The sequence below is a fragment of the Oncorhynchus kisutch genome, linkage group LG14, assembly GCF_002021735.2.
Source record: "Oncorhynchus kisutch isolate 150728-3 linkage group LG14, Okis_V2, whole genome shotgun sequence".
Lineage (NCBI taxonomy): Eukaryota > Metazoa > Chordata > Actinopteri > Salmoniformes > Salmonidae > Oncorhynchus > Oncorhynchus kisutch.
In genome coordinates, this window is record NC_034187.2 from 13802004 (window position 1) to 13826087 (window position 24084).

Genomic DNA, 24084 nt, shown 5'->3' on the forward strand with positions numbered 1-24084 from the left:
AATACAGTCTTTCTTAGCTAATAGTCTTAGCTAATAGCATCTTTCTTAGCTAATATAGTCTTTCTTAGCTAATAGGGAGTATTTCTTAGCTAAGAGTGTCTTATCTAATAGTCTTTCTTAGCTAATACTCTTTTTCTTAGCTAATAGTCTTTTTCTTAGCTAATATTTTTCTTATCTGATAGTATTTTTCTTAGCTAATAGTCTTTCTTAGCTAATAGTCTTTCTTAACTAATAGTTTTTTTCTAAAATGATATAGTATTTTTCTTAGCTACTAGTCTCTTTCTTAGCCAATAGTCTTTCTTAGCTAATATTGTTTCTTAACTAATTGTCTCTTTCTTAGCTAATAGAGAGTCTTAGCTAATAGTCTTTCTTAGCAAATAGTCTTGGCTCATAGTCTATTTCTTAGCTAATAGAGAGTCTTAGCTAATATAGTCTTTCTTAGCTAATATAGTATTTCTTAGTTATTAGTCTTTCTTAGCTAATAGTCTTTCTTAGCTAATAGAGAGTCTTAGCTAATAGTATTTTTCTTAGCTAATGTAGTAGTTTTCTTAGCTAATATAGTCTTTCTTAGCTAAAAGTCTTTCTTAGCTAATAGGCTTAGCTAATATAGTCTTTCTTAGCGAATAGAGACTTAGCTAATGCAGACTTTCTTAGCTATTAGATTCTTAGCTAATAGAGTATTTCTTAGCTAATATAGTCTTTCTTAGCTAATATAGTCTTTCTTAGCTAATATAGTCGTTCTTATCTATTAGTCTTTTTTAGCTAATAGAGAGTCTTTCTTAGCTAATAGAGAGACTTTCTTAGCTAATGGAGTGTCTTTGCTAATAGTTTTTCTTTGCTAATAGTTTTTCTTTGCTAATAGTTTTTCTTAGCTAATAGTCTTTCTTAGCTAATAGTCTTAGCTGATAGTCTATTTCTCAGCTAATACAGTCTTTCTTAGCTAATAGTCTTAGCTAATAGCATCTTTCTTAGCTAATATAGTCTTTCTTAGCTAATAGGGAGTATTTCTTAGCTAAGAGTGTCTTATCTAATAGTCTTTCTTAGCTAATACTCTTTTTCTTAGCTAATAGTCTTTTTCTTAGCTAATATTTTTCTTATCTGATAGTATTTTTCTTAGCTAATAGTCTTTCTTAGCTAATAGTCTTTCTTAACTAATAGTTTTTTTCTAAAATGATATAGTATTTTTCTTAGCTACTAGTCTCTTTCTTAGCCAATAGTCTTTCTTAGCTAATATTGTTTCTTAACTAATTGTCTCTTTCTTAGCTAATAGAGAGTCTTAGCTAATAGTCTTTCTTAGCAAATAGTCTTGGCTCATAGTCTATTTCTTAGCTAATAGAGAGTCTTAGCTAATATAGTCTTTCTTAGCTAATATAGTATTTCTTAGTTATTAGTCTTTCTTAGCTAATAGTCTTTCTTAGCTAATAGAGAGTCTTAGCTAATAGTATTTTTCTTAGCTAATGTAGTAGTTTTCTTAGCTAATATAGTCTTTCTTAGCTAAAAGTCTTTCTTAGCTAATAGGCTTAGCTAATATAGTCTTTCTTAGCGAATAGAGACTTAGCTAATGCAGACTTTCTTAGCTATTAGATTCTTAGCTAATAGAGTATTTCTTAGCTAATAGAGGATCTTTCTTAGCTAATAGTCTTAGCTAATAGAGAGTCTTTCTTAGCTAATATAGTCTTTCTTAGCTAATAGGGAGTATTTCTTAGCTAATAGAGAGTATTTCTTAGCCAATAGAGAGTATTTCTTAGCTAATAGAGAGTATTTATTAGCTAATAGAGAGTATTTATTAGCTAATAGAGTATTTCTTAGCTAATAGAGAGTATTTCTTAGCTAATAGAGAGTATTTATTAGCTAATGGAGAGACTTTCTTAGCTAATAGAGAGTATTTATTAGCTAATAGAGAGTATTTCTTAGCTAATAGTCTTACCTATTAGTCTTTCTTTGCTAATAGAGAGTATTTCTTAGCTAATGGAGAGCCTTTCTTAGCTAATAGAGAGACTTTCTTAGCTAATGGAAAGACTTTCTTAGCTAATAGAGAGTATTTCTTAGCTAATAGTCTTATCTATTAGTCTTGCTTAGCTAATAGTCTTAGCCAATGGATAGTCTTTCTTAGCTAATATAGTCTTTCTTAGCTAATATAGTCTTTCTTAGCTAATATAGTCGTTCTTATCTATTAGTCTTTTTTAGCTAATAGAGAGTCTTTCTTAGCTAATAGAGAGACTTTCTTAGCTAATGGAGTGTCTTTGCTAATAGTTTTTCTTTGCTAATAGTTTTTCTTTGCTAATAGTTTTTCTTAGCTAATAGTCTTTCTTAGCTAATAGTCTTAGCTGATAGTCTATTTCTCAGCTAATACAGTCTTTCTTAGCTAATAGTCTTAGCTAATAGCATCTTTCTTAGCTAATATAGTCTTTCTTAGCTAATAGGGAGTATTTCTTAGCTAAGAGTGTCTTATCTAATAGTCTTTCTTAGCTAATACTCTTTTTCTTAGCTAATAGTCTTTTTCTTAGCTAATATTTTTCTTATCTGATAGTATTTTTCTTAGCTAATAGTCTTTCTTAGCTAATAGTCTTTCTTAACTAATAGTTTTTTTCTAAAATGATATAGTATTTTTCTTAGCTACTAGTCTCTTTCTTAGCCAATAGTCTTTCTTAGCTAATATTGTTTCTTAACTAATTGTCTCTTTCTTAGCTAATAGAGAGTCTTAGCTAATAGTCTTTCTTAGCAAATAGTCTTGGCTCATAGTCTATTTCTTAGCTAATAGAGAGTCTTAGCTAATATAGTCTTTCTTAGCTAATATAGTATTTCTTAGTTATTAGTCTTTCTTAGCTAATAGTCTTTCTTAGCTAATAGAGAGTCTTAGCTAATAGTATTTTTCTTAGCTAATGTAGTAGTTTTCTTAGCTAATATAGTCTTTCTTAGCTAAAAGTCTTTCTTAGCTAATAGGCTTAGCTAATATAGTCTTTCTTAGCGAATAGAGACTTAGCTAATGCAGACTTTCTTAGCTATTAGATTCTTAGCTAATAGAGTATTTCTTAGCTAATAGAGGATCTTTCTTAGCTAATAGTCTTAGCTAATAGAGAGTCTTTCTTAGCTAATAGAGACTTAGCTAATGCAGACTTTCTTAGCTATTAGATTCTTAGCTAATAGAGTATTTCTTAGCTAATAGAGGATCTTTCTTAGCTAATAGTCTTAGCTAATAGAGAGTCTTTCTTAGCTAATAGAGAGTCTTAGCTAATAGTCTTTCTTAGCTAATAGAGAGTCTTTCTTAGCTAATAGAGAGTCTTTCTGAGCTAACAGAGTCGTTCTTAGCTAATAGAGAGTCTTAGCTAATAGTCTTTTTCTTAGCTAATATAGTAGTTTTCATAGCTAATAGTCTTTCTTCGCTAATAGGCTTAGCTGATAGTCAATTTCTTAGCTAATAGACTTTCTTAGCTAATACAGACATTCTTAGCTAATAGAAAGTCTTTCTTAGCTAATAGAGGATCTTTTTTAGCTAATAAAAAGTATTTCTTAGCTAAGAGTCTTTCTTAGCTAAGAGTCTTTCTTAGCTAAGAGTCTTATCTAATAGTCTTTCTTAGCTAATAGAGAGTATTTCTTAGCTAATGGAAAGACTTTCTTAGCTAATAGAGAGTATTTCTTAGCTAATAGTCTTTCTTAGCTAATAGTCTTATCTATTAGTCTTTCTTAGCTGATAGAGAGTCTTTCTTAGCTAATAGTCTTAGACAATGGATAGTCTTTCTTAGCTAATAGTATTTCTTAGCTAATAGTATTTCTTAGCTAATAGTCTTTCTTGGCTAATAGTTTTTCTTGGCTAGTAGTCTTTCTTAGCTAATAGTCTTTCTTAGATAAAAGCGTCTTTCTTAGCTAATATAGTCTTTCTTAGCTAATAGGGAGTATTTCTTAGCTAATAGAGAGTATTTCTTAGCCAATAGAGAGTATTTCTTAGCTAATAGAGAGTATTTATTAGCTAATAGAGAGTATTTATTAGCTAATAGAGTATTTCTTAGCTAATAGAGAGTATTTCTTAGCTAATAGAGAGTATTTATTAGCTAATGGAGAGACTTTCTTAGCTAATAGAGAGACTTTCTTAGCTAATAGAGAGTATTTATTAGCTAATAGAGAGTATTTCTTAGCTAATAGTCTTACCTATTAGTCTTTCTTTGCTAATAGAGAGTATTTCTTAGCTAATGGAGAGCCTTTCTTAGCTAATAGAGAGACTTTCTTAGCTAATGGAAAGACTTTCTTAGCTAATAGAGAGTATTTCTTAGCTAATAGTCTTATCTATTAGTCTTGCTTAGCTAATAGTCTTAGCCAATGGATAGTCTTTCTTAGCTAATATAGTCTTTCTTAGCTAATATAGTCTTTCTTAGCTAATATAGTCGTTCTTATCTATTAGTCTTTTTTAGCTAATAGAGAGTCTTTCTTAGCTAATAGAGAGACTTTCTTAGCTAATGGAGTGTCTTTGCTAATAGTTTTTCTTTGCTAATAGTTTTTCTTAGCTAATAGTCTTTCTTAGCTAATAGTCTTAGCTGATAGTCTATTTCTCAGCTAATACAGTCTTTCTTAGCTAATAGTCTTAGCTAATAGCATCTTTCTTAGCTAATATAGTCTTTCTTAGCTAATAGGGAGTATTTCTTAGCTAAGAGTGTCTTATCTAATAGTCTTTCTTAGCTAATACTCTTTTTCTTAGCTAATAGTCTTTTTCTTAGCTAATATTTTTCTTATCTGATAGTATTTTTCTTAGCTAATAGTCTTTCTTAGCTAATAGTTTTTTTCTAAAATGATATAGTATTTTTCTTAGCTACTAGTCTCTTTCTTAGCCAATAGTCTTTCTTAGCTAATATTGTTTCTTAACTAATTGTCTCTTTCTTAGCAATTTCTTGGCTGATAGAGTCTTAGCTAAAAGTCTTTATTAGCTAATAGTCTTTTTATTTTCTAATAGTCTTAGCTAGTAGAATCTTTATTAGCTAATAGTATTTTTCTTGGCTAATGGAGATTCTTTAGCTAATAGAGAGTTAGAGTATTTATTAGCTATTAAAGTATTTTTCTTAGCTAATAGAGTTTTCGCTAATAGATTGTTTTTGTGGGCTAATAGTCTTTCTTAGCTAATAGTCTTTCTTAGCTAATGCTGTGTGTTCATTTGTCTTGCTTTGCATGGGAACTTGTGTGATGTTATAAACATCACTGGGCGGCAGGGTAGCCTAGTGGTTAGAGCGCTGGACTGGTAACCGGAAGGTTGCAAGTTCAAACCCCCGAGCTGACAAGGTACAAATCTGTCATTCTGCCCCTGAACAGGCAGTTAACCCACTGTTCCTAGGCCATCATTGAAAATAAGAATTTGTTCTTAACTGACTTGCCTAGTTAAATAAAGGTTAAATAAAATAAACCAGCTACAGTTTGGATGTCTTCTCAGTCAGTTAAGTTTGGCTGTGGTGAGGCGACTGTGTTGTGGCACTCCACTCCCTGTATATTCTGTGTGTTCCTCTGTTTCCATAGATACCTCTGTATTCATCTGTTTGTATAAAAGGGATGATTTATATTTAGCTGCTCATCAGATGTGGTATTTTAGAGCATTAAGTCTCCTCTAATCAGCCTTCAACAGAGGAGAAGCCTGCTCTCTCTCTCTTTCTCTCCCTCTATCTTTAGTTCTCTCTCTTCATTAGCTCTTCTCCCACCCACTCTCTCCCTCCCCCACTCTCTCTTTCTCTCTCTCTCTCACTCTCTGTCTCACACACACACACGTTTGTTTTACTATATTTTTGGGGACCAAACGGTTGATTCCCATTCAAAACCTTATACCTTATACCTAACCCTAATTCTAACCCTAACCCGGCTGGCAAAATGTCCCCACTTGTCAAAATGTCCTTGTTTTACTATCCTTCTGGTCCCCACAAGGATAGATAACCCAAAAGCACACACACACACACACACACACACACACACTCAGTCACACTCACACTATCTTTCTTTCTCTCTATTCATTGCTCTCTGTTTTTTGCTCTTTCTTTCTCTCTCTTTCTGTCTTTCTTTCTCTCTTTCTATTATTCGCTCTTTCTATCATTCTCTCTCTCTTTCTATGTCTCTCTCTCTCTTTCTGTCTTTCTCGATCTCTCTCTTTCTATCATTCTCTCTCTCTTTCTATCTGTCTCTCTCTCTCTTTCTGTCTTTCTCGATCTCTCTCTTTCTATCTGTCTCTCTCTCTCTTTCTGTCTTTCTCGATCTCTCTCTTTCTATCTGTCTGTCTCTCTCTTTCTGTCTTTCTCGATCTCTCTCTTTCTATCTGTCTCTCTCTCTCTTTCTGTCTTTCTCGATCTCTCTTTCTGTCTTTTTTCTCTCTTTCTATTATTCTCTCTTTTTGTCTCTCTTTTCTCTTTTTCTCTGTTATTCCTGGCTCTGTTTTTTCTTCTTTCCTGTGTTGAGTGATCTCCTCACTCTCTCCCTAGAGGTGCTTGTCTCTGAATGCCTGTGTGTGTGTGTGTGTAGGAGAGGCTGTAATAAATAGCTCCTCTTGCGTCAGAGCTAGCTAGCGTCACCCCTTTCTCTGTCACTCACATATAGCAAAGGTTTCATGTGATGTAGGCCTTTCTGTGTGTCTGGCTTTTGTCCTCTTCACATTCAACAACAGCTACTCAACACTGTCTTGTCCTACCATCATCTGTCTCTGTGCTGTTGTCAACAGATTGTGACAGCATGGTTATAACTTCTCTGCCCCATCCTCACTGCACTGCGCACACACACACACACACACACGCGCACATAGAGGGACTCTGCCTCCCCTGCCGAGGGACACAGCTTATCCCACCAGCATGCATATCACATCTTGTGTACTCCTTAATGTATGTGTGAAATTACAACCTTTTTTCTCCTCTCTCTGTTTCTCTCTCTCTTTCTCTCCTTCCTTTATCCTATTCTATCCTACTCTAGATGGGATGGGTCGAGTCTTAGCTCAGGACGTCTATGCCAAAGACAACCTGCCTCCGTTCCCTGCATCAGTCAAAGATGGTTACGCCGTGCGAGGTGAGACGCCAGTTTTAGTAGGTGTAGAGTTCTGTAGTTTGAGACATTACAAACTGTTCATGCTTGTTTTTGTGTGAGTTTGACCCTTGCAGCTTGTTTTCAGATATAGAGGCATTACTGTTCTCTCTCTTTCTCTCACCACCTCTCTCTCTCTTTCTATTTCTCATCCCTCTCTCTGTTCCTCTCAGCGGCCGACGGTCCTGGAGATCGCTTCATCATTGGGGAGTCACAGGCAGGACAGCAGGTGAGCTCCTTACAGTTTGAGCCCTGATATTTTGGAGTTTCCCTCCCTCCATCCCTCTCTGTATCTCAGTGTATTCCTATGGGCTATCCTGCCATGTGGAGTTACACAGGTCACTGGCTCACTGTGATTACAAGATAATCCACAGAGACAGACCCCGTCTCTCTCTCTACCTCTACACAGAGACAGACCCCGTCTCTCTCTCTACCTCTACACAGAGACAGACCCCGTCTCTCTCTCTACCACTACACAGAGACAGACCCCGTCTCTCTCTCTACCTCTACACAGAGACAGACCCCGTCTCTCTCTCTACCTCTACACAGAGACAGACCCCGTCTCTCTCTCTACCTCTACACAGAGACAGACCCCGTCTCTCTCTACCTCTACACAGAGACAGACCCCGTCTCTCTCTCTACCTCTACACAGAGACAGACCCCGTCTCTCTCTCTACCTCTACACAGACCCTGTCTCTCTCTCTCTCTACTCTACACAGACCCTGTCTCTCTTTCTCTCTACTCCTACTCTACACAGACCCTGTCTCTCTCTCTCTACTCTACACAGACCCTGTCTCTCTCTCTCTACTCTACACAGACCCTGTCTCTCTCTCTCTACTCTACACAGACCCTGTCTCTCTCTCTCTACTCTACACAGACCCTGTCTCTCTCTCTCTACTCTACACATACCCTGTCTCTCTCTCTCTACTCTACACAGACCCTGTCTCTCTCTCTCTACTCTACACAGACCCTGTCTCTCTCTCTCTACTCTACACAGACCCTGTCTCTCTCTCTCTACTCTACACATACCCTGTCTCTCTCTCTCTACTCTACACAGACCCTGTCTCTCTCTCTCTACTCTACACATACCCTGTCTCTCTCTACTCTACACATACCCTGTCTCTCTCTACTCTACACATACCCTGTCTCTCTCTACTCTACACATACCCTGTCTCTCTCTCTCTACTCTACACAGACCCTGTCTCTCTCTCTCTACTCTACACAGACCCTGTCTCTCTCTCTCTACTCTACACAGACCCTGTCTCTCTCTCTCTACTCTACACATACCCTGTCTCTCTCTCTACAACACTCCACTCTGCTTTCTGGGTTAAATCCATAATAATACATTTAAATAGTACATTTTAGAATTCTCACACTGCCTCCGCTATGGACACACTGCCTCCGCTATGGACACACTGCCTCCGCTATGGACACACTGCCTCCGCTATGGACACACTGCCTCCGCTATGGACACACTGCCTCCGCTATGGACACACTGCCTCCGCTATGGACACACTGCCTCCGCTATGGACACACTGCCTCCGCTATGGACACACTGCCTCCGCTATGGACACACTGCCTCCGCTATGGACACACTGCCTCCGCTATGGACACACAGCCTCCGCTATGGACACACTGCCTCCGCTATGGACACACTGCCTCCGCTATGGACACACTGCCTCCGCTAAGGACACACTGCCTCCGCTATGGACACACTGCCTCCGCTATGGACACACTGCCTCCGCTACGGACACACTGCCTCCGCTACGGACACACTGCCTCCGCTACGGACACACTGCCTCCGCTACGGACACACTGCCTCCGCTACGGACACACTGCCTCCGCTATGGACACACTGCCTCCGCTATGGACACACTGCCTCCGCTATGGACACACTGCCTCCGCTATGGACACACTGCCTCCGCTATGGACACACTGCCTCCGCTATGGACACACTGCCTCCACTATGGACACACTGCCTCCACTATGGACACACTGCCTCCGCTATGGACACACTGCCTCCACTACGGACACACAGCCTCCACTATGGACACACAGCCTCCGCTATGGACACACAGCCTCCGCTATGGACACACATCATGGACACACTGCCTCCACTGTGGACACACTGCCTCCGCTATGGACACACTGCCTCCACTATGGACACACTGCCTCCGCTATGGACACACTGCCTCCGCTATGGACACACTGCCTCCGCTATGGACACACAGCCTCCGCTATGGACACACTTCCTCCGCTATGGACACACTGCCTCCGCTATGGACACACTGCCTCCGCTATGGACACACTGCCTCCGCTATGGACACACTGCCTCCGCTATGGACACACTGCCTCCGCTATGGACACACTGCCTCCGCTATGGACACACAGCTTCCACTATTGATGCTCATGTTCATAAGTATATCTTGTGAAAATTGTATATAGTCGATTTCTGATAATTCAACTTCCCAATTGAAATGTCGATAACACTACTTCATGCCGGTAGTTATGATGCAGTTATAATGCCTTGGAATATGTGTTATAAGCATGTTTAGCACCTTTATAATGTCCAACCTGCATGTGTGTCTCTGTAGCCGACCCACACAGTGATGCCGGGCCAGGTGATGAGGGTGACAACGGGGGCTCCTGTCCCCTGTGGGGCGGATGCTGTAGTGCAGGTGGAGGACACAGAGCTGCTTCGAGAGTCTGACGACGTGAGTCAACACCCGACTTCTCTCCTTCTTTCCTCCTTCTTCCCTCTCTCTCTCTGAAGACGTGAGTCAACCAGCACTCTCCCATCTCCTGTGGCAACTTCCTGACCCCCTCTCAATTTATTTCAATGAACTTTATCCACATGGAATATACTATACAAATACATTACAATAACATATGTCTCTCGCCTCTCTGTTTCGCAACTTTCCCTCAATCCTTTCTCCTCTGTCTCCAGTATCTCCTCTCCACAAACAGACAGCCTTTCTGTATTGTACATGTAGACTTCCTCATCTGCCACAAACCTCTTCCTGCCAATAGTACGGAATGTAATCTCCTTCATTAACCGCTCTGTTTGTCGTTGCAGGGCACAGAAGAGCTGGAGGTGCGGATCTTGGTACAGGCACGCCCTGGACAGGACATCAGGTGAGTGACAAGTTTAAGGTTGTACCAGTCAGGACTGGTGGGCTCGATTTCATTTAAATCCAGTTAAATCAGGAAGTAAACTGAAATTCCAGTTTTACTCAACGCTTTTCTGTAACAGAACTCTACCTCTAGTGCTGAGAGATTAACTATTTCCCCAACGCGCCGTTTCTCTAGAGAGAAATCAAATCATTCACAAGAGAAATCAAGTTAAGAACCATGTGGGACGCTGGGCGGTATAGTAACTAAAGGCTGCCTCTCTATGACTCTTGTTCCTAGACTTTGGGATAGTTAAAAGGCCAGAGGACATGAGGGACCTACTTGGGTACATGACTTAAAGCATGTCTGACATGTATTGGGGTGCACCAACGTGGATTGATTTAACAACCAATAGAAGAATCTTAAAATGAATTATAAACTCACAGGCAGCCAGTGACCATAATCCATTGTGCCTGTTCTTTCTTTCACCTGTTCCTTCCAGCTCGGACAGCGATGAATACACCTTTACGCCTGCTATATTAAGTTAGATACACATAGACTGCATAGACTGCATGAGAGAGGAATATACACAACACAAGGACGAGAGAGAGGGATAGAGACCGTTTGTGAAAGTATACCATAACTACTTTGAAGAAGTAGTCAAATGATTTTGTCAGACAGCTCTGCAGCATACTTAGGCAGGCTAGTCTTGCTAAATAGGATGACTGAAGACAGTACAGTATGGAGAGAACAGAGATCATGTTGTCTGGCTGGCTGACTGTTACTGCCTGAGCAGAGATGAGATGATGACTTTAAGGAGTGAAACATAATTAAAGCATAAAAAAGTAATATACATAACTGCAGTATTTTATTATTTCATAGTCATTTCTACCGAATGTGAACCTTACAAAGACAATGGAATATTTTAAATATTTTGGCAGTTGAATGTTAAAAGCTCTAAAATCATTTTAAAAGGACATTTTTATCATTTAGCAGATACTCTTAGACAGAACAACTTACAGTTAGTGCATTCATCTTAAAATAGCTAGGTGGGACAACCACATACAGTTCAATAAATTATTCATATTGCTTGACTTATTCCACATTTTGTTATGTTACAGCCTTTTTTCTCTCGCCCATCTACACACAATACCCTATAATGACAAAGTGAAACATGTTTTTAGAAATGTTAGCAAATTTGTTGAAAGTAAGTATTCACACTTCTGAGTCAATACATGTTAGATTCACCTTTGGCAGCGGTACAGTTGTGAGTCTTTTTGGATATGTTGGCCGTGATTGGGAGCCCCATAGGGTTTTGGTTTGGCCGGGGTAGGCCATCATTGTAAATAAGAATTTGTTCTTAGCTGACTTGCCTAGTTAATTAAATTTTAACATTTAAAACAAAAGTCTCTAAGAGCTTTTGCACATCTGGATTGTACAATATTTGCCCAGTTATTATTAAAATAATTCTACAAGATCTGTCAAATTGGTTGTAGATTATTGCTAGACAAACATTTTTAAGTCTTGCCATAGATTTTCAACCAGATTTATGTCAAAACTGAAAGGTGAATTCATCTCACAGTGTCTGGTGGAAACCAGACTGAACCAGGTTTTTCTCTAGGATTTTGGTTGTGTTTAGCTCCATTCCGTTTCTTTTGATCCTGAAAAACTCCCCAGTTCTTAACAATTACAAGCATACCGATAACATGATGCAGCCACCAGTATGCTTGAAAATATGGAGAGTGGTACTCAGTAATGTGTTGCATTTTTTTGCCAAACACATTTTTTGCAGTATTACTTTAGTGCCGCCTTGTTTAGTGCCAGGATGCATGTTTTGGAATATTTCTGTATAGTCTTCTTTTCACTCTGTAAATTAGCTTAGTATTGTGGAGCAACTACGATGTTGTTGACCATTCCTCAGTTTTCACAGCCATTCAACTCTGTAACTGTTTAAAGTCACCATTGGCCCCATTGGCAGTTTTGTTCCTCTCCGGCAACTGAGTTAGGAAGGACGCCTGTGTCTTTGTATTGGCTGGGTGTATTGATACCCCATCCAAAGTGTCATTAATAACTTCATCATAGTCAAAGGGATATTCAATGTCTGCTTTTTTATGTTTACCCATCTACCAATAGGTTCACTTCTTAGCGAGGCACTGGAAAACCTCCCTGGTATTTGTGGTTGAATCTGTGTTTGAAATTCACTGCTCGACTGAGGGACCTTTCAGATAATTGTATGTGTGGCGAGGTAGTCATTAAACAATTATGTCAAACACTATTATTGCACACAGAATGAGTCCATGCAACTTATTATGTGACTTGTTAAGTACATTTTTACTCCTGAACTTATTTAGGCCTGTCATAAAAAAGTGATTGAATAGTTAATAACTCAAGACATTTCAGCTTTTCATTTTTTATTCATCTGTATACATTTTTTTTTTTAAAAGATATTGAAGAACATCATTCCACTTGGACATTATGGGGTATTGTGTGTAGGCCAGTGACCCAAAAATCTAAATGTTATCCATTTTAAATTCAGGCTGTAACACAACAAAATGTGGAAAATGTCAAGGAACGTGAATCCTTTCTGAAGGCTCTGTATCACAGTTGTAGTAAGTACATTTTTCCTCAATAAAGCAGCAAAGTCCAAGCTAGTAAAAGGGAGAAGGGAGTCAAGTGTGAGTCATTTATATATAATCACGGTTCCCAATTCTCCTCTTTAACAATAAGACTGTTATAATTACTGACTACTCCTTTAACCCTTACTTTCCCCTATTGTCTGTGAACTAACTGGTCTTTAGGTTTCACTTCTCTTCAATATACGCTGTCTTCCTTTGTCTTTACTGCTTTTGGTTGGTTCGTAGATACGCTACCATGCTACAGTACTAGTGTAATGTGCGTAGTGTCACGTCTGCTCCCGCTCTTCCCCCCTGGCGCTTGAGGGTGCCAGGCTGCCCTGTATCACTCACTCCTATCATCTATCACTCACACCTGCCTTCCCTCGTCACGCGCATCAGAGATATTGGACTCACCTGGACTCACTCACTCATTTGTATATTTTCTCCCCTATATTTGTCAGTTCCCTTGCTCTGTTCCCCCCTGCTGCATTGATTGTCTTTTGTTTGTGTTACTCGTTTTCTGACGCTGTTCCTATCTCGTTCCATGTCTGTTCCACATGAAATGTTTGACTCCCCATACCTGCTTCGCCTCTCCAGCGTCATTCCATGTGACACATAGTCTAGATACTGTGATCATTTTTTAACCGAACCAACCTCAAAAAGCACTAATAGCTCAGCACTATGTATTACACAGCCATGTCTACAGTATCTGAGTGCCTGCCACTCACCCTCTGTTCCTTCCTCCAGGCCTATAGGTCATGATATAAATCTTGAGGTACTACTAGGGATGCCACACTGGGGGTCACGAGTCATGAAGGCAGTGAAATTCCACGTGACCGTAGTACCAGTACTGTCTCTGCCACTCACCCAGCCCCCTCTCTCTCCCCTCCCTCCAGGCCTATAGGTCATGATATAAAGCGTGGGGAATGTGTCCTGTCCAAGGGTACCCACATGGGCCCTTCTGAGATTGGCCTGCTGGCCACCGTAGGAGTCACTGAAGTGGAGGTGCAGAAGTTCCCAGTGGTGGCTGTCATGTCAACTGGCAACGAGGTGAACACACAAACACACATATCCATGCACACATATTTTGCCATCATTCATGGTATCTTTAATACCTGGGATTGCAGTGGCAGGTAGCCTAGAAGTTAGAGAGGTGGGTAAGACATCTGCCGGTTTGAATCCCAGGTTCTGACAGGAAAATATTGCAGGATGTGAGATGGTTTCCTGTAGAATATGAACAATAAAGTAACCTTCTGTGTGTACGTGTAGCTGTTGAACCCAGAGGATGACCTGCACCCAGGGAAGATCAGGGACAGTAACAGATCTACACTGCTGGCCACCATTCAGGAACATGGCTACCCTACCATCAACTTGGGCATTGTCGGAGACAAGTCAGTCAACAACACTCAATCTTAAGCCTCAGTAACAATGGCTTCATCTACCCTCCTAGAAAATATTGGGCTGGTTTCCTGGACACACATTAATCCTAGTCCTGGACTTAAAAAAGCATGCTCGATAGTGAATCTGAAAGCACAAGGCTAAAATCTGTGTCTGGAAAGCTATAGATTCATCTACGATCAGAAAGATGGGAGTGTATGAACTGTGACCTGTGACCTTTCTCCTACAGCCCAGACGACCTCCTTAATGCCCTGAACGAGGGGATCAGCCGTGCTGACGTCATCATCACCTCAGGAGGTGTGTCCATGGGAGAGAAGGTAAGATTATATAAAAAGTTTAAAAAGAACAAGGTTCTTTTTAAACAGTGACCTCATAAAAAATACATCTAAATAAGCGTCACTGCAGACCCTGGTTTGATCCCGGGCTGTATCACAAATGGCCGTGATCGGGAGTCCCATAGGGCGGCGCACAATTGGTCCAGTGTTGTCCGGGGTTATGGGAGGCTGGGGTAGGCCATCATTGTAAATTCTTCTTTGTTCTTAACTGACTTACCTAGTTAAATAAAGGTTAAATAACAAATGAGTGGTGAGGCAGTGTGCTTATTTAGATGTATATTTATGAGGTCACTGTGTTTGTGAGAGCAAATGAAATGGCTAGGGAGTAGGGGCTAGGGGCATTGTCAGATGGCATCATTCTAATGTTACACACAGTTGAGACAATGGGGCTAGGGGTGGAGTTTGGTCTCTATGTTGAACCTCGAGTACTGTGCATCTGCTGTTCTGATCCAGCTGTTACTCCTACTGTTCTGTTCCAGCTGTTACTCCTGCTGTTCTGATCCAGCTGTTACTCCTGCTGTTCTGATCCAGCTGTTACTCCTGCTGTTCTGATCCTGCTGTTCTGTTCCAGCTGTTATTCCTGCTGTTCTAATCCAGCTGTTACTCCCTGCTGTTCTGTTCCAGCTGTTACTCCTGCTGTTCTGATCCTGCTGTTCTGTTCCAGCTGTTATTCCTGCTGTTCTAATCCAGCTGTTACTCCCTGCTGTTCTGTTCCAGCTGTTACTCCTGCTGTTCTGATCCTGCTGTTCTGTTCCAGCTGTTATTTCTGCTGTTCTCATCCTGCTGTTACTCCCTGCTGTTCTGTTCCAGCTGTTACTCCTGCTGTTCTGATCCTGCTGTTCTGTTCCAGCTGTTACTCCTGCTGTTCTCATCCTGCTGTTACTCCCTGCTGTTCTGATCCAGCTGTTACTCCAGCTGTTACTCCTGCTGTTCTGATCCTGCTGTTCTGTTCCAGCTGTTACTCTTGCTGTTCTGATCCAGCTGTTACTCCTGCTGTTCTGATCCAGCTGTTACTCCAGCTGTTACTCCTGCTATTCTGATCCTGCTGTTACTCCTGCTGTTCTGATCCAGCTATTACTCCTGCTGTTCTGATCCAGCTGTTACTCCTGCTGTTCTGATCCAGCTGTTACTCCTGCTGTTCTGATCCAGCTGTTACTCCTGCTGTTCTGATCCAGCTGTTACTCCAGCTGTTACTCCTGCTATTCTGATCCTGCTGTTACTCCTGCTGTTCTGATCCAGCTGTTACTCCTGCTGTTCTGATCCAGCTGTTACTCCTGCTGTTCTCATCCTGCTGTTACTCCTGCTGTTCTGATCCAGCTGTTCTCATCCTGCTGTTACTCCTGATGTTCTCATCCTGCTGTTACTCCTGCTGTTCTGATCCAGCTGTTACTCCTGCTGTTCTGATCCAGCTGTTCTCATCCTGCTGTTCCCATCCTGCTGTTACTCCTGCTGTTCTGATCCAGCTGTTCTCATCCTGCTGTTCTCATCCTGCTGTTACTCCTGCTGTTCTGATCCAGCTGTTACTCCTGCTGTTCCCATCCTGCTGTTACTCCTGCTGTTCCCATCCTGCTGTTACTCCTGCTGTTACTCCTGCTGTTCTGTTCCAGCTGTTACTCCTGCTGTTACTCCTGCTGTTCTGATCCAGCTGTTCTCATCCTGCTGTTCTGATCCAGCTGTTCTCATCCAGCTGTTACTCCTGCTGTTCCCATCCTGCTGTTACTCCTGCTGTTCTGATCCAGCTGTTAACATCCTGCTGTTACTCCTGATGTTACTCCTGCTGTTACTCCTGCTGTTACTCCTGCTGTTCTCATCCTGCTGTTACTCCTGCTGTTCTCATCCTGCTGTTCTCATCCTATTCTGATCCAGCTGTTACTCCTGCTGTTCTGTTCCAGCTGTTACTCCTGCTGTTACTCCTGCTGTTCTGTTCCAGCTGTTACTCCTGCTGTTCCCATCCTGCTGTTACTCCTGCTGTTCTGATCCTGCTGTTCTGATCCTGCTGTTACTCCTGCTGTTCTGTTCCAGCTGTTACTCCTGCTGTTCTGATCCTGCTGTTCTGATCCTGCTGTTACTCCTGCTGTTCTCATCCTGCTGTTACTCCTGCTGTTCTCATCCTGCTGTTCTCATCCTGCTGTTACTCCAGCTGTTCTCATCCTGCTGTTACTCCTGCTGTTCTGATCCAGCTGTTACTCCTGCTGTTACTCCTGCTGTTCTGATCCTGCTGTTACTCCTGCTGTTCTGATCCAGCTGTTACTCCTGCTGTTCTCATCCTGCTGTTACTCCTGCTGTTACTCCTGCTGTTCTGATCCAGCTGTTACTCCTGCTGTTCTGATCCAGCTGTTACTCCTGCTGTTCTGATCCTGCTGTTCTCATCCGGCTGTTCTCATCCTGCTGTTCTGATCCTTTTGTTACTCCTGCTGTTCTGATCCTGCTGTTACTCCTGCTGTTCTCATCCTTCTGTTAATCCTGCTGTTCTGATGCTGCTGTTACTCCTGCTGTTCTGATCCAGATGTTCTCATCCTGCTGTTACTCCTGCTGTTCTCATCCTGCTGTTACTCCTGCTGTTCTGTTCCATCTGTTACTCCTGCTGTTCTGATCCTGCTGTTCTCATCCTGCTGTTACTCCTGCTGTTACTCCTGCTGTTCTCATCCTGCTGTTACTTCTGCTGTTCCCATCCTGCTGTTACTCCTGCTGTTCTGATCCTGCTGTTCTCATCCTGCTGTTACTCCTGCTGTTACTCCTGCTGTTACTCCTGCTGTTCTCATCCTGCTGTTACTCCTGCTGTTACTCCTGCTGTTACTCCTGCTGTTACTCCTGCTGTTACTCCTGCTGTTATTCCTGCTTTTCTCATCCTATTCTGATCCAGCTGTTACTCCTGCTGTTCTGTTCCAGCTGTTACTCCTGCTGTTACTCCTGCTGTTCTGTTCCAGCTGTTACTCCTGCTGTTACTCCTGCTGTTCTGTTCCAGCTGTTACTCCTGCTGTTCCCATCCTGCTGTTACTCCTGCTGTTCCCATCCTGCTGTTACTCCTGCTGTTACTCCTGCTGTTCTGTTCCAGCTGTTACTCCTGCTGTTACTCCTGCTGTTCTGTTCCAGCTGTTACTCCTGCTGTTCCCATCCTGCTGTTACTCCTGCTGTTCCCATCCTGCTGTTACTCCTGCTGTTCTGATCCTGCTGTTCTGTTCCAGCTGTTACTCCTGCTGTTCTGATCCAGCTGTTACTCCTGCTGTTCTGATCCAGCTGTTACTCCAGCTGTTACTCCTGCTATTCTGATCCTGCTGTTACTCCTGCTGTTCTGATCCAGCTATTACTCCTGCTGTTCTGATCCAGCTGTTACTCCTGCTGTTCTGATCCAGCTGTTACTCCTGCTGTTCTGATCCAGCTGTTACTCCTGCTGTTCTGATCCAGCTGTTACTCCAGCTGTTACTCCTGCTATTCTGATCCTGCTGTTACTCCTGCTGTTCTGATCCAGCTGTTACTCCTGCTGTTCTGATCCAGCTGTTACTCCTGCTGTTCTGATCCAGCTGTTACTCCTGCTGTTCTCATCCTGCTGTTACTCCTGCTGTTACTCCTGCTGTTCTCATCCTGCTGTTACTCCTGCTGTTCCCATCCTGCTGTTACTCCTGCTGTTACTCCTGCTGTTACTCCTGCTGTTATTCCTGCTTTTCTCATCCTATTCTGATCCAGCTGTTACTCCTGCTGTTCTGTTCCAGCTGTTACTCCTGCTGTTACTCCTGCTGTTCTGTTCCAGCTGTTACTCCTGCTGTTACTCCTGCTGTTCTGTTCCAGCTGTTACTCCTGCTGTTCCCATCCTGCTGTTACTCCTGCTGTTCCCATCCTGCTGTTACTCCTGCTGTTACTCCTGCTGTTCTGTTCCAGCTGTTACTCCTGCTGTTACTCCTGCTGTTCTGTTCCAGCTGTTACTCCTGCTGTTCCCATCCTGCTGTTACTCCTGCTGTTCCCATCCTGCTGTTACTCCTGCTGTTCTGATCCTGCTGTTCTGTTCCAGCTGTTACTCCTGCTGTTCTGATCCAGCTGTTACTCCAGCTGTTACTCCTGCTATTCTGATCCTGCTGTTACTCCTGCTGTTCTGATCCAGCTATTACTCCTGCTGTTCTGATCCAGCTGTTACTCCTGCTGTTCTGATCCAGCTGTTACTCCTGCTGTTCTGATCCAGCTGTTACTCCTGCTGTTCTGATCCAGCTGTTACTCCAGCTGTTACTCCTGCTATTCTGATCCTGCTGTTACTCCTGCTGTTCTGATCCAGCTGTTACTCCTGCTGTTCTGATCCAGCTGTTACTCCTGCTGTTCTGATCCAGCTGTTACTCCTGCTGTTCTCATCCTGCTGTTACTCCTGCTGTTCTGATCCAGCTGTTCTCATCCTGCTGTTACTCCTGATGTTCTCATCCTGCTGTTACTCCTGCTGTTCTGATCCAGCTGTTACTCCTGCTGTTACTCCTGCTGTTCTGTTCCAGCTGTTACTCCTGCTGTTCCCATCCTGCTGTTACTCCTGCTGTTCCCATCCTGCTGTTACTCCTGCTGTTACTCCTGCTGTTCTGTTCCAGCTGTTACTCCTGCTGTTACTCCTCCTGCTGTTCTGATCCAGCTGTTCTCATCCTGCTGTTCTGATCCAGCTGTTCTCATCCAGCTGTTACTCCTGCTGTTCCCATCCTGCTGTTACTCCTGCTGTTCTGATCCAGCTGTTAACATCCTGCTGTTACTCCTGATGTTACTCCTGCTGTTACTCCTGCTGTTACTCCTGCTGTTCTCATCCTGCTGTTACTCCTGCTGTTCTCATCCTGCTGTTCTCATCCTATTCTGATCCAGCTGTTACTCCTGCTGTTCTGTTCCAGCTGTTACTCCTGCTGTTACTCATGCTGTTCTGTTCCAGCTGTTACTCCTGCTGTTCCCATCCTGCTGTTACTCCTGCTGTTCTGATCCTGCTGTTCTGATCCTGCTGTTACTCCTGCTGTTCTGTTCCAGCTGTTACTCCTGCTGTTCTGATCCTGCTGTTCTGATCCTGCTGTTACTCCTGCTGTTCTCATCCTGCTGTTCTCATCCTGCTGTTCTCATCCTGCTGTTACTCCAGCTGTTCTCATCCTGCTGTTACTCCTGCTGTTCTGATCCAGCTGTTACTCCTGCTGTTACTCCTGCTGTTCTGATCCTGCTGTTACTCCTGCTGTTCTGATCCAGCTGTTACTCCTGCTGTTTTCATCCTGCTGTTACTCCTGCTGTTACTCCTGCTGTTCTGATCCAGCTGTTACTCCTGCTGTTCTGATCCAGCTGTTACTCCTGCTGTTCTGATCCTGCTGTTCTCATCCGGCTGTTCTCATCCTGCTGTTCTGATCCTTTTGTTACTCCTGCTGTTCTGATCCTGCTGTTACTCCTGCTGTTCTCATCCTTCTGTTAATCCTGCTGTTCTGATGCTGCTGTTACTCCTGCTGTTCTGATCCAGATGTTCTCATCCTGCTGTTACTCCTGCTGTTCTCATCCTGCTGTTACTCCTGCTGTTCTGTTCCATCTGTTACTCCTGCTGTTCTGATCCTGCTGTTCTCATCCTGCTGTTACTCCTGCTGTTACTCCTGCTGTTCTCATCCTGCTGTTACTTCTGCTGTTCCCATCCTGCTGTTACTCCTGCTGTTCTGATCCTGCTGTTCTCATCCTGCTGTTACTCCTGCTGTTACTCCTGCTGTTACTCCTGCTGTTCTCATCCTGCTGTTACTCCTGCTGTTCCCATCCTGCTGTTACTCCTGCTGTTACTCCTGCTGTTACTCCTGCTGTTACTCCTGCTGTTATTCCTGCTTTTCTCATCCTATTCTGATCCAGCTGTTACTCCTGCTGTTCTGTTCCAGCTGTTACTCCTGCTGTTACTCCTGCTGTTCTGTTCCAGCTGTTACTCCTGCTGTTACTCCTGCTGTTCTGTTCCAGCTGTTACTCCTGCTGTTACTCCTGCTGTTCTGTTCCAGCTGTTACTCCTGCTGTTCCCATCCTGCTGTTACTCCTGCTGTTCCCATCCTGCTGTTACTCCTGCTGTTACTCCTGCTGTTCTGTTCCAGCTGTTACTCCTGCTGTTACTCCTGCTGTTCTGTTCCAGCTGTTACTCCTGCTGTTCCCATCCTGCTGTTACTCCTGCTGTTCCCATCCTGCTGTTACTCCTGCTGTTCTGATCCTGCTGTTCTGATCCTGCTGTTACTCCTGCTGTTCTGTTCCAGCTGTTACTCCTGCTGTTCTGTTCCAGCTGTTACTCCTGCTGTTCTGATCCAGCTGTTCTCATCCTGCTGTTCTGATCCTGCTGTTACTCCAGCTGTTCTCATCCTGCTGTTACTCCAGCTGTTCTCATCTTGCTGTTACTCCTGCTGTTCTGATCCTGCTGTTACTCCCTGCTGTTCTGATCCAGCTGTTACTCCTGCTGTTCTGATCCTGCTGTTACTCCTGCTGTTCTCATCCTGCTGTTACTCCTGCTGTTCTGTTCCAGCTATTACTCCTGCTGTTCTGTTCCAGCTGTTACTCCTGCTGTTCTGATCCAGCTGTTCTCATCCTGCTGTTCTGATCCTGCTGTTACTCCTGCTGTTCTGATCCAGCTGTTACTCCTGCTGTTCTGATCCTGCTGTTACTCCAGCTGTTCTCATCCTGCTGTTACTCCAGCTGTTCTCATCCAGCTGTTCTCATCCTGCTGTTACTCCTGCTGTTCTGATCCAGCTGTTACTCCTGCTGTTACTCCTGCTGTTCTGTTCCAGCTGTTACTCCTGCTGTTCTGATCCTGCTGTTACTCCTGCTGTTCTGTTCCAGCTGTTACTCCTGCTGTTTTCATCCTGCTGTTACTCCTGCTGTTCTGATCCTGCTGTTCTGATCCAGCTGTTACTCCTGCTGTTCTGATCCTGCTGTTACTCCTGCTGTTCTGATCCTGCTGTTACTCCTGCTGTTCTGATCCAGCTGTTACTCCTGCTGTTCTGATCCTGCTGTTACTCCTGCTGTTCTGATCCAGCTGTTACTCCTGCTGTTCTGATCCTGCTGTTACTCCTGCTGTTCTGATCCAGCTGTTACTCCTGCTGTTCTGATCTAGCTGTTACTCCTGCTGTTCTGTTCTAGCTGTTACTCCTGCTGTTCTGTTCCAGCTGGTTTGGCTGACCTTTTGTATGTTTACTGCTTATCTGAATTCTCTACTTCTCTCTCTGGGTTTTCTGCTCCAATTACTTCTGTTATTGGATCACACATGTACACCTCACCCTCTGTCAGACATGGAAACGTGTACACCACACCATCTGTCAGACATGGAAACGTGTACACCTCACCATCTGTCAGATATGGAAACGTGTACACCACACCATCTGTCAGACATGGAAACGTGTACACCTCACCATCTGTCAGACATGGAAACGTGTACACCTCACCATCTGTCGGACATGGAAACGTGTACACCTCACCATCTGTCAGACATGGAAACGTGTACACCTCACCATCTGTCAGATATGGAAACGTGTACACCTCACCATCTGTCAGACATGGAAACGTGTACACCACACCATCTGTCAGACATGGAAACGTGTACACCTCACCATCTGTCAGACATGGAAATGTGTACACCTCACCATCTGTCAGACATGGAAACGTGTACACCTCACCATCTGTCAGACATGGAAACGTGTACACCTCACCATCTGTCAGACATGGAAACGTGTACACCACACCATCTGTAAGACATGGAAACGTGTACACCTCACCATCTGTCAGACATGGAAACGTGTACACCACACCATCTGTCAGACATGGAAACGTGTACACCTCACCATCTGTCGGACATGGAAACGTGTACACCTCACCATCTGTCGGACATGGAAACGTGTACACCTCACCATCTGTCAGACATGGAAACATGTACACCACACCATCTGTCAGACATGGAAACGTGTACACCACACCATCTGTCAGACATGGAAACGTGTACACCTCACCATCTGTCGGACATGGAAACGTGTACACCTCACCATCTGTCGGACATGGAAACGTGTACACCTCACCATCTGTCGGACATGGAAACGTGTACACCTCACCATCTGTCGGACATGGAAACGTGTACACCTCACCATCTGTCGGACATGGAAACGTGTACACCTCACCATCTGTCGGACATGGAAACATGTACACCTGACCATCTGTCAGACATGGAAACGTGTACACCTCACCATCTGTCAGACATGGAAACATGTACACCACACCATCTGTCAGACATGGAAACGTGTACACCTCACCATCTGTCAGACATGGAAACGTGTACACCTCACCATCTGTCGGACATGGAAACGTGTCAGTAGAGATAATCAAAGTCTCCGTTTAAACCCACTGACTTGATAAGAAGTTTAACACTGTCCTATGACAACTTCTTCCTCAACGTCAATATAATAAAAGGAATTTTATAATTCAATGAATATAATTCTTAATTTAATTTAATTAACTTTATAGGCATGAAATACACTGTAAACAAAACACAATAATATACTATATATATTTTTATGTTTCAGGACTATCTGAAGCAGGTTCTTGACATTGACCTCCACGCCCAGATCCATTTTGGACGCGTCTTTATGAAGCCAGGGTAAGACATAATTTTTTTATTTTATAGTTTAGAGGTATATGCCTTGTTAATTCATCAAGTGAGGATGGTTTAGGAGAGATGGATAGTGAATCACGGAAGGTCTTAGTTGGTTCATCTTCTGTTTTCTTCTCATAGTCTCCCCACCACGTTCGCCACTGTGGACATTGACGGGGCACGGAAACTGATATTTGCCCTACCAGGTATGTGTTTATGAGCTGTGCAAGTCATATGTACTTTGTGTACAGTATCTGTTGTTTGTGTGTAGATCCGTAAATTATATTGTTGAGTCTCAGGACTGGCAGGGGATCGCCGGCCTTGACTGCTCTGAGTCCAAAACGGCACCATTTAACAACCAAATATACGTTTCCCTGAGAGAAACATGTTGTATTAATCCAGCAGCATGCCCTCAGACAGAGGTAATGTTTCTCTTTAATTACACCACCCTTTCAGTTCCTACAGCATCCTGGAACAAAACAGCCTTCCTTCCACAGTAGCAGTTTTTTCCCCGATTGATCATTTACATTTTGTATTTGAGTTGTTGTTTGTATTATAAATATGTTTGTGTGAGGGAATGTTTTATACCAGCCCTCCAAAACCGTGTTCCTAGAGTTTACCTAAGACCCACCCAGCTCCAAACATCAAACCTCAGCCAGCCCCCTTATCCACACTAAACCTGAAATTGGACCCCAATTTGACCCACCCAACCAGCCCTGCTGACAACAATCTCTTGTCCCTCTACTTTCCTAGCCCCCCCCCCCCCTGCACCTTGACCTCTCCATTGCCCCCAGCAGGCCCCCTTGCCTCTGCCTGTCCTATTGCCCCCCCAGCCCCCCTGCCTTGCCTCTGCCTGTCCTATTGCCCCCCCCAGCCCCCCTGCCTTGCCTCTGCCTGTCCTATTGCCTCCCCCAGCCCCCCTGCCTTGCCTCTGCCTGTCCTATTGCCTCCCCCAGCCCCCCTGCCTTGCGTCTGCCTGTCCTATTGCCCCCCCAGCCCCCCTGCCTTG

At 43.1% G+C, this 24084-nt stretch overlaps 1 protein-coding gene across 18 annotated transcripts in view; it reads left to right on the plus strand.

Annotated features, from left to right (window-relative positions):
- Positions 1-24084, plus strand: part of gphna (gephyrin a) — a 128089-nt gene that overhangs the window by 99298 nt on the left and 4707 nt on the right. For all 18 annotated transcript variants that reach the window (XR_004202687.1, XR_004202688.1, XR_004202689.1 and 15 more), the window contains 9 exons: positions 6925-7017; positions 7206-7261; positions 9627-9746; positions 10109-10167; positions 13655-13808; positions 14028-14149; positions 14386-14473; positions 23008-23081; positions 23217-23281. Coding sequence is in view for 12 of the 18 variants with exons in the window: in XM_031787881.1 (XP_031643741.1) it covers positions 6925-7017; positions 7206-7261; positions 9627-9746; positions 10109-10167; positions 13655-13808; positions 14028-14149; positions 14386-14473; positions 23008-23081; positions 23217-23281 (831 nt within the window). In the remaining 6 variants the exon portion in view is untranslated. The remainder of the gene's footprint in view (positions 1-6924; positions 7018-7205; positions 7262-9626; positions 9747-10108; positions 10168-13654; positions 13809-14027; positions 14150-14385; positions 14474-23007; positions 23082-23216; positions 23282-24084) is intronic.